This window comes from Telopea speciosissima, chromosome 7 (genome assembly GCF_018873765.1).
Source record: "Telopea speciosissima isolate NSW1024214 ecotype Mountain lineage chromosome 7, Tspe_v1, whole genome shotgun sequence".
NCBI lineage: Eukaryota > Viridiplantae > Streptophyta > Magnoliopsida > Proteales > Proteaceae > Telopea > Telopea speciosissima.
The window spans coordinates 54,446,329-54,457,724 of NC_057922.1; the positions used below are offsets into that span (position 1 = coordinate 54,446,329).

General features: G+C 38.0%; 1 protein-coding gene across 1 annotated transcript; it reads right to left on the minus strand.

Moving 5' to 3' along the window:
• Positions 1–999: 999 nt before the first annotated feature.
• LOC122668697 (F-box protein CPR1-like) lies at positions 1,000–2,213 on the minus strand. Its single transcript, XM_043865231.1, has one exon. It carries the CDS (start codon positions 2,205–2,207, stop codon positions 1,050–1,052), a length of 1,158 nt encoding a protein of 385 aa, XP_043721166.1. The 5' UTR covers positions 2,208–2,213; the 3' UTR covers positions 1,000–1,049.
• Between the last annotated feature and the right edge of the window lie 9,183 nt (positions 2,214–11,396).

Below are 11,396 nucleotides of genomic sequence, written 5' to 3' on the forward strand. Positions count from 1 at the left end.
ATCCTTAGTAGGCTCTATCTCTCTTTTATATTAATGACACATGAAATTTTAACTTTATATGTTTGCTTTTGTAGGAAAATACTATCTTGTTGATTCTGGATACACACATACGCCTGGGTATATGACACCTTTCAGGAATATTCGATATCATCAAGTCTAAATATCACTATACTAAATAATATGAATGAAAGAGTCACTTTCAGTTTCAGTATACTCTGTTAAGAGGGGTGGTATATCATCACATTTGTACCCACCTGCGTTAAATTAAAAACAAGGCACATAGAATGTAGCTAACAACATGAAGCACATAGGAGATTTAATGTAATTTCAGTTTATGAACAGATTCTGATTAAAAAAGCATTCCGAAAAAAAGTAACGATAAACTTCCATCATAAGGAGTATAAGACGGCAAACAAAACCCAAAAAAAGCCTACTGCAAACTATTTTTAGGGAAAAATCGTCAGTTAGTTTATAAGTGGGTCATGCTTCCTGTCTCTCCCCACCACATACTGCCAATTCATCATAAAGATAGATAGATGTCACTATTTTCACCAAGCAGTTCTTACAAGTGCAGCTTCTTCACTCTAATGTGTAGTTTAACAAGGAAAATAAGCATATTTCCAAAAGCTCTTTCAGCAGTCTAATTAAATGGAAAATAATGAATGCAGAAAGCAAGGCTCACTGCTTAACTCTTATCCAACTAACTGAAATCTGATTCACATGGAAAAATCTCAAGTAATTACAACTGACAGATAAATTATATGCCCCTTTCACATCACCCAAGTGCATTAGTATTTAGAGCTAACAAAGGAAAGGCAATGCATGTCTTCACCCTACTTTTCCTTTAGTTTGAATGCAAACAGCTTGAAACTTTGACTGATTGCATTACGACTTTAGACGGTTGCATGAATGGAATAATCATTGATAAGAGCAAGAGTATAAACACACAAACTAATGAGGAGGGAACAATTGTAAACACGATATAGTAACTAGCTTGAAGTGTAAATCTGCTCTACCAAATTACCTCTGTTTCTTCCTTCTTTTTTCTTTTATTCAGCTCCATCTTTGGCATCAAGTGAAATGAGACTCCCAATGCTTACTATATCCCAGCTGTCATGAGGCGTAAGATTACTAGCCCTTCCATTATGGGGATCATAAAGCACCAACGCTCCTGGACACTTCTCCACTAATGCACTTGTCTTGAGTAGAACTTCACCCTTCTTTGAATAGCATATAGGCCTGATGTACTTATCAAAATACCCTAACACCAATGGTTGATCAATCGAGAACTGTTTCTCCCAAGAGTCCCTCACGCCATAATCTTTCATCACCCACAACTCAACGCAGACCCTGGAGAAGTTAGAGAGCATGCAAAGTTGTCCTCCTAGAACCCCTATGGCCATGTGAAACGTATCGTCCACAAAATCGGGGAGTGGCACCTCTCGATACACATCATCTTTAACATCAATGGAAACAATCACATTGGGGGCAGTGTTGGGTCCCATGTCTCCAGTCTTGCGATATACAACCCAATGAAAAGCAGAATTTGTAAAAACCCCAAGTCTGTGTTCGATGCTAAGGAAGGGAATGTCCTTGATTCTTCTCCATGAGTTGGTGCTGAGAGAGTAGACATTCACCTCCGAGACAATGTACTTACTGTCCCTAAAGAGACCATTACGAGGATAGAACTGTAAAACCCTTATCACCTTGTAATCGTCAGTGTTAGGGTCGTAACCGAACCCATAAGCAGTGACATGGGCATAGCCGGCATTGATGGGAAACTCTATAGGCGTAAAGGGCAGCTTCTTATGTGTTCTTGTAGATGGATTCCAAAGGAATGTGTCGTACACATTTTTTTTGCTAAATAACGAGACTACGCCGTCGTCGTCGAACATACATACTAAGCCGTTACAAGAAGCCAATATAAGGTATCCAATTGGAGACTTGAACGGATGATCAAGCTTTACCGCCGCTTCTTGTTCGCAAACATCGAAGTCCACAGAGAAGATTTTTTGGTGTTCCTCTAAAATCAGGATGAGGTTGGTATTGGTTGCAAGGGATCGGGTGAGGTGCATTTTGACAAAATCAGGATCGGTTATTAGAGCACACCATGCTTTGCATACATACCTAAACCTTGAAAGGGACTTCACCGGAAGCCTTGAAAGTATGTCCAAGATGAGGTCCTCAGGGAGATTCTTGGTTAGCATCGCTTCTTCTTTTCTTATCTTCTCATTTACGTCATTCTCCGCCATGGACTAGGGCTTCCTTCGAAGAGAAGAAATATAATGAGAATACACAAGCAGCACTCCTCCACAGTCTGCACAGAGGAAGTAAGGAACGCAGGACGGAAGACTGTAGGTGCCTTTCGCTGTTAACTGAACCCAGAATGGCATTCCCGTCCTCGATTGCTTCTTTCGACCTACTAAACCAGGTATGAAGTACCCAAGCGTCCAACGGCTCAAAACATTAAAAAAAAAAAAAAAATCAACCCTTTCGGCCTGACCCGAGCGTCTCAGAGACTCAGACCTCAAAGGAGGTAAACAAGGATTTTGAAGAGTGGCGAACGATGAGGAAATCAATCCAGTTGAAGTCTCACTCAAACCCTAGGAATGTAGAGTATGATTGATCGATTATTAGATAGCGTTTGGGTTTTTCTGTTTCTTGGCCACGACAAAAAGCCACAACCCAAATCGGACTTGGCCTAACTCGGTCAAAACTTGGATATTGAGGGTTTTGTCTAGCACTTGTTTCACTAATTTAGTGATGAGGTATATATGTTCAGCAAGGAGGTGTGTTGTACTTGTATCGGCACTACACTAAGGACCTTATTGTATTTGGATCTAATGGATAGTATATGCCCAACCAATCCAATGATAGGATAAGTCTCTTATCTTATTTTTGAGTGAGTGGATAGTGTAGTTTACCGGATTGGTCTATATCATCTTAATTGAAGGTTTGGATCAAACCAGAATTTCGTTTTGGAATATGTTTAAAGTTCATTTTTTAATCGCTTCTTGTGCATAATTTATTATGAATGAGCATGTTGCATGATTTGGTTGATGTTAATTAAGAATCATGTTTTTTTGGATCTTATCATTGCTCACTCGGTGATTCAATGGAGACCTAAACTGAAACTAAAACAACTCATGATGCAAGGACTTCATCACTAAGTCAAAAAGTAATATTATGTTTATATTTTGTATTATTATTATTATTTTTTTTTGGTAGAATATGTTTTGTATTATAATAGTTGATGGAAATTAGTACTTTTGCATATAAGTAGGTACATATAAATTTGTATATGAGCATGAAAATTTATAGACTTGCTATAAGCAAGTACAATTGCGTGAGCAAATGAAAGTGTTGCGTACAATTTGCCCACGAGTACTGACTCATATTATAATGATTTATATGTATAAATGTGGGGGTTATTTTTAGAATGCATATTTTATATGTTGGCTCTCTTCTTAAAAGTTAAATAAAGTCAAGTAAATGGTAATTTTCTACTTGTAATTAGAATCTAACAGATAAGTTTAGATTCAGTTATATAAGTGTTTGTAATATTACCTTAGTTTAAAGGTGGAACCACTAGGCTAAATATCAAAATAGCAGATATATAGTGATGATCAATGTTGAATCAATATACGTGCTAACACAAAAATGGAATGGTAAGTAAAGGAATAAAGACATAAATGTTGTTGAATCAATATAAGTGCTTACATGAAAGGAAAATGGACTGGTAAGTAAAGGAATAAAGACATAAATGTCTTGGTGACATATATCTGGTGAGGCTAATGAGGTAACACTATGAACTCTATGCTAAACGATTGTGGATGATATAGTTTTGTTATGTCGTTCTTTTCTTTTGCCATGTTCTCTTGATGTAATTAGAGAAGCCCATCAATTAGCAAAGGCTGCATTTAGATTTTCATTGTCCCGTGTGCGGTGGTGTTCTCCACCCCCTTCTCTTATTTTGCTTAATAAAGGGTCCTTCTATTTGTCACTATGGAGAGTGAAGTAGTTCACTTCACTATCTTTTTATTTACCCTTTGAAATCATTTTGATGAATTGAAATGGAGGGGTAAAATTTGTAATTTCACCCCTAAATCCCTAATGGAATCTTGTAGGGAGGGGTAGGGACATTTGGGAGAAACACAAATGGAGCTGCAAAGGGAAAGTGTAAAACTTAGAAGATGGTGGCAAATTGCCCAACACCACCGTCAAACAAAACTTCAATGTCTTCAACGATGCCCATTCCAAGCAGTGTAAATTTCTTCGGAGATCTCACAAAAGACGCAGTGAAGGAGAGAGTGAAAAAGAATAGAAATGAAATTATTGCTCTTTAGCCTTGTTCCTGAACATACTTAAACTCAATTTGTAGTGGCAGTGGCGGAAGGAAAAGCCATCATCTCACAATGACAGTGGTAAAAAAATTAAAAGAGGAATCAATTTTCATAGTGGAGCGACAAGAGGAACTGGAATCACCGACGGGGGAAAACCCACTCCGAGAATCGGTAGATTACTCAAACCTTGTGTTCATTATGTAGTGAATCAATTGATAGATTCCTCAAACCGTGTGTATATCATGTAATGAAGCAGTTGGGATTCCTATAGTTTATCTTCTTTCCAAAATCATCACTTTAAGACCCTGCAAATAGCCTCCAAAAGTCCATAGGTGTCCCTAGATGAAATGGAAGCATTGGGTCTCCTGTTTGCTGCCATTGTATGGACACATATGGATGAAGGCCAGTATATACGATGCAATCATGGATTTCACTTATAGAGTCTGAAAGGACCAAGATTTGGTCCTTGCATTAGCAGATAAATGGTACCCTCAATATCCTTTTATAAGTCCATGTCTGATGTGGAGAGATTCAAGGAGGAAATCAGGCACCAGAGTCTCAGATGTTCCCACCTACATCAGTCCTTGCAACATGATCGGAGAGAATTGTAGGAGGGAGAGGGACGGGGAGGGGATCCCAGAGACGAAGAGGGAGGGGAACTAGAGATGGGGGTAGAGGTTTGATGAGGTATTAGTTTGTAAATTGTTATATAAACCTTTCTTATTAGAATAACCTGAGTGAAAACTGGAGATAAGAAAATCATGGTGAAGTAAAAATTTTCACTAGACATAGTGACACGAAAGAAAACCTAATAAAGAAATATATAAAAAAAAAAGGCCCATAAATAATGAGCCGTGCGCTTTGAGATAAAACCATAGATTTTGATGGGAGGCCCATCAAGAAGATCCCAAAGCTACCTAACATTCGAACAAATTATATATTGAATGAGTGGGAAATTTATAGATCAAGGTCTATGGACATTTTTTGGGGAGGTGTCTTACAAAGATAATAATTCATTGGGATTGAGTTCTCCATCGGGAGCACAGCATACACTAGCACTCCCTAAGTCTATCTCTTTCCACCCCAACAAAGGATAAAAATGTCATTTCATAGAGAATGAGAGATTGGGAGGCACTAATACTATGCTCCCAGACAAAAAACACCATCGATAATCCCTTTTAGGGGAAAACTCCTCACAATGCCAAAGTGCAATTCCTCACTATCATGGGTTTTGTTTTTTATTATTTTATCCATCTTGCTCTGAATATGTCTGTCCCATGTGGATGATACTTTTTTTAGGACAACCATTGGTGTGGCATGTAGATTCCTCCCCACATTGAGATTGTGGGGAACCCTCTCCTTTCTTTTATTAATGAGATAGCAAAGAAAATAAATTTGGATGCCCCAAGGCTTCAATTTTGCCCATTATTAGCCCAAGTCCGAGTTATCCTTGATTGAAATCAGATCAAATGGACTGTTTAACACCTAGAATATGGACTCATTTTTCCATTAAATGTATCATGTGGGGGAGAATGGCCCTTGCATGCATAAGGGCCAATGAGAGTACATGTGGAAGCATCAAGTGGAGAGATCAATGACCCCCATGTGTTTGGGCGCAAACACCACGCTCCCTACAGAAACCATTTTCCCTTTATTAGTACAATAGTAAAAGGAGAAAGGAGGCTATGTTGCCATAAAACTTGATATGGATAAGGCCTATGACCGTTTGGAGTAGGGACTTATTCGATCGGTTTTTGACTTCCTAGGATTTGGGGTTGAATGGGGTAACCTTATTTACAATCTCATTCTCCCCCTCATTTTCCATTAAAATGGATGGCAACCCATTTAAATACTTTGAGCTATCTAGGGACATTCAGGAAGGTTGCCCCTTAAGCCCCTATTTGTTTATTCGGCTATGGAAGTATTATCATGATTGTTGACAACATATGGAGATCCAGGTCTCTTTAGAGACATTAAAGTGGCTAGATCAGCTCCTGAAATTTCACATATACTCTTTGCGGATGACACTTTCATTTTTTACAGAACTATTGTGGATGATATTTTTACTATTAAAGTTGTTCTAGATCTCTTTTAAGACCTTTTAGGACAGAAACCAACTTAAGTAAAAGTGACTTTTGTTTTAGTAAGAATGTCCCAATTTTGGAGAAAAGATATTTATGTACCTTGATAGGTATGAAAGAAATGCCTATTGTCTCTATCTATTTAGGCACTAAGCTTTTTCATTCTCGTTCAAAAGTAAAGGATTTGGGTTTGGTTATCTAAATTGATGTAGAGGACATCTAGGACGAATTCTTGGACCGTTTGGATTGGCAGAAGGTCACATGGTCTGGACAACAATATTGATTTTCCCAGGGTCACTGCCGGGACCCTAACTTTTGACTAGGGTGGAGTTACGGGAGCCACAACCCCAGTTCGGAAACGTCAACCAGTGCTCTATTTAGGGTTTTTCAGGCCTGCGAATCACAACCACAAATCATCCGTTTTAGGGGTTTTTCAGGCCCGTGAAGTTTGTTGCACGATTTAGGGTTTTTTCTAGTTTCCAATTCGCTTAAGTTTCTTGGCCTTCTGTGAGTTAACATACCTATAAAAGGTGTCTTTGGAACTTCTATAAGATTATCTCACATTTTCTAATCAAAAGTCACATATTTTCTCTTCTTCCAAACTAGCATTAAGGATTCTATTACCTTGTGGATTCGAGGGTTTGTCTGTACTAGAACGATATCTAGTCCACTATATTTTCGACTGTGTTAAGAAGAATGAGGAATATAATGACTTCTTGAAAAACTGATCAACTTTCCTTTGCAGGGTGTAAAGTTCTTATACAATCTATTCTAGCATCAATTCCGGATATCTAATGTCATGTTTTCTATTTGGCCTCAAATTTTGCAAGGGCATTGATTCTATTTGCCTCAACTTTTGGAATGGTAATATAAGGTCTGTTTCATTGCATGGGATACTAGATGTCACACCCCAAACCACCCCCTGAGAGGATTAGGTAGGTGAACTAAATTGCACGATTGCAATCTGCCAAACCCCAAGGATGCAGAAGCTGTTAATATCATTCACAAACACACACACCTATAACGATGGATAAGAATTTAAAAACAGATGGTTGCAGAAGCTAATATTTACATTAATCATTCAAGTTAACATATATCAGGAACATGAAGTACATTATTCAAAGTAAGCTTCTTTTCGGATGTAAGAATCAGAACTACTGTGCCCTTTCCTATGACCTTAACAGTTGAAGAATTTCCCATATAGAGATCTTGTCCATCTGCTATAGGTTCATTAACTTTGAACAAGTTTTTGTTCTTGGCAATGTGTTTGGTTGCATCGGAATCGATTCACCATTCTTCATCATCACCAACTTTATATACTTCAGATATCATAGCAGCTCAATCATCATTGTCAACCATGTTGGCTTGGTCCTTTTGTTGCTTCTCTTAACGATTTTTTTCCCATTTCCAACAAACCGCTTTAGGGTTAGTAAAAGTATCCTTCTTTTTATCCGAAACAGATCCCTTCCCATCATACTTTCTCTTTTTGCTCTTACAAGATGCATTTTCTATAACATGAGCCTTTGGAGATTTTTTCTCCAATTCAAGTTTGTCCAATTTGCGAGGATTCTCTTCAACTCGGATATATTTGATCAACTCTTACATAGTCATTGCATCCTTCTTTTATTTCAACTCTTCCCAACAATCTTTCCAAGCAAGAGGTAACTTAGAAATAATGGAAGATACTTTGAAAGATTCGTTAAGAGAATGGCCTTTAGAGATGATTTGATTCATGAGACCTTGCAACCCATAAGTTTGTGAAATAATGGACTTATCTCCTACCATTCTGTAATCAAATAACTTACTCACAAGAAACTTCATGTTGCCCGTATCTTTGATTTTGTACTTCTTGTCGAGATCCTCCCATAGTTCCTTTGATGTGCTTTCTGCAAATTTGGGCCCGTATACATCATACATTGAGTTCGACAGTCCATTGAGAATGTAACATTTGCACATGAAATCGTCTTATTCCCACTTCTGGCGTTGCTTCATTTGTACCAGTGTTTCTCCACTTGTAGGTTCTCCATTGGTGTTTGTCGGTGCTACTGGCTTCTCTTCAATCAAAATATGAGCAATCTTCAGAGCAATGAGGAAGAAATATATCTTCCCTTTCCAGCACTTGAAGAACGAACCATCAAACTTGTCCAGTTTGGTGATCTTGTTCCCAGGTATCTTCATCACTGTTGTCTCCTCCATGATCAATTACAGTCTTAAGATTGTTACAAAACTGAGATCAAATATGGAAGAGAACAAAGAGATGGCCTGAGTCGAACAAGGACGTCGTTTTGTCCTTAAGACAGTATTTGCACCCTATTACTGCAATGGGTTGCGGCAAACCTGCCTCCCAAGATAAAACAAGCTGGACTGATGACTAGTTGCAGAGACAGTAATCAAATGAAAGTATCAGAGAGAATTATTATATCAGAGTGACTGAACTCGTGGGCTATATATGGGCTTGGACCTAGCTATTTGTATGGGTACAACCATTGAGCTCATATGGCTGTTCGGATGGGTCACCCCCTCCCTATTAGACCAGCCACCTATTCAACGGTTAGATCCTAAGCACCCCTTTGATTAGACACTGATCCAATGGTTGGAACATAACCATCGCACTGGTTTCAGACCTGCGACCTAGAAAAGATTAAGGCGCCTCATTGCGACGATGCGCAAGTGCGAAGTGAAAAGTGCTCCATCAAAGCGCCACATTGCACCCCGTGCACACATACTTGTATGCGCTCGGACCGTCACCGTCCTGGCTTGCAAGTGCACTGTACAATTCTTTCTAAACATAACATCTGATAATAGATCACAAACATATATAAGCCAAAAGATTTCCTTCTCCATAATTGATGTGGGACTAAAGTCCCACACCATTATTTAGAAAATTCCAACAAACAACAAGTGACCCAATCAATCGGATTGATCAAATCCATATAAGCCATGCAAATCAAGGGCTATTATTGGTTGTATTCACCAGAAAACACTCTTTAGTTTAGCCACAAGTCAAGTTTAATACTCTATTTTCATATAAAAAAAATAAAAAGTTTACAGCTCTATTTGAATCATATAACTAATTATTTATTAGATTATAGGGATTGGGATCACTACAGTGTCAAAGTACAATTTTCCACCAATGAAGGGATAGGAAATCGAATCGTTCAATAGGGTCTTTTAATGAGGAAAGAGAGTGTGGGATCCATGGGTGGGATTTGATAGGGCATGCGTAGGAATATGCACATTGGCGTCGTGATAAGTATTTTCCCTAAATTATATATATCTTAGATATTTTATCCACGTATTTAGATCATGAAACTAATGAAACTCTAAAGTTAAAAATAATTCTTTAAAAACTTTATAGGGAAAAAGTCAGCATATCATCATAGTGTACATGTCTCCTCACAAACTCTCTCTTCTTTTCTCGTATTTAATGATGTGGGTTTTCCCATATACGAATCACTACTCACCAAAACATTTCTCCCCCTTTATACTTGTATAATGTCAATATAAGAGGACAACATGTCGATCCCTCTCCTAACTTTATATCATCGTTTGGGAAATTTCAGTAGACTAAAAGAATGCCAAATTAAGCTGCCACATTGACATACATCTAGCATATGTTCTTTTTAATTAGTACTTCAATAAGGGAACATTAACCTCAAATCAAAACGCTAATAATATTTAGAAGGAGAGGATTCTCTGAGCAAACTGCTTAGAGAGCATAGAAATTACGGGTGTTAACGGATTGGGTTGGGTTAGGCTTGCCCTAAACCCTAGCCCAACCCGAAGGTCTTTTAACTCATTCCAAGCCCAGCTCAGCCCTTCCAGGGCCCAACAAACCCTTGACCCAAGTTGGGCCTGGCAAGGTTTACAAGAGCCTAGCCCGATCTTGACGCTGATTGACCTTGATAGGCCGGCCTGACCCTGATTGACCTTGAATATTGTTAATATAAAATTAATAGTCAAGAAAAGGCTCATGCAAATCGACATTCAAGGGTAATCAACAATCTCTTTCTTCTTTTGGTTACCCTGATTCTGTCAGTTGGTTCATCTTGAATCCGACCGAAAAATTGTTTAGTTAATCAAGTTCCTATCATGAATTACATTAATTCCAGCCTAACATATGCAAGAAAAAGAGTTTTTATAGACTTATTCCCTCCTCCAAAACTTCTTCCAATGGCACCTGTGCTGGTGCAGGGGCTACACAGTTTGGCAACAAACCCATTCCCAAATTTGTAAATAAATGAGAGTTGTTTTTTTTTTTGGGTAAGAAGATTATTAGTACTAAGTACTTAACTTTTTTTTGTGTTTATGCATAAATAGCACTTAGATATCATTATGCAATTCAAGCTCGGACACTCACTAGGTCTATTATTATGCACATAAATATTCAAGGATAAGAAATGCCACATTTGAGCATCAACGGCAGTTCAATGTTATTAGTTAAATTCAACAACCAATCTTGAAATAAGCCTCACTCATATTCTTATAAATATTATATAAAGGATCTTGCGAGTGATGAGTGATTGCTCGGGATACATGGAGTTCCTCCCACCAGGTGAAATGTTACTATAGGGTCATCCTCTCTTATTTTGGAAGTTACTATCTACATTTTTTGGGTCCCATGTTTCTAACATGAATTATGTTAATTCCAGTCCAACATACGCAAAAAAAAAAAGTTTTTACAGACTTAATTCCTCTTCTCAGATTTCTTCACTTGTTAAGGTCAAGTCGTTTTACAGCATCAAGGATCTCCTCTAACGTCCTTTTATGCTATTCATATATCCTTGTTTGTTGTTCGGTAACTATAATTGTTCCTCTGAAGTATCCTTACAGATAGTCTGTGGAAGGACGTATTGTTGGTGTGACGGTGGGTAGACCCTCGACAGTAGAAATTGTTTGATGGTTGGAAGACGAATATTTTCCCTCACCTATAAATTTAAACATCCCACAATCATGATTTTTCCCAATCAAC

Excerpts from the sequence above, each read along its gene's own strand:
- LOC122668697 (XM_043865231.1), bottom strand. The coding sequence starts at position 2,207 with ATGCTAACCAAGAATCTCCCTGAGGACCTCATCTTGGACATACTTTCA.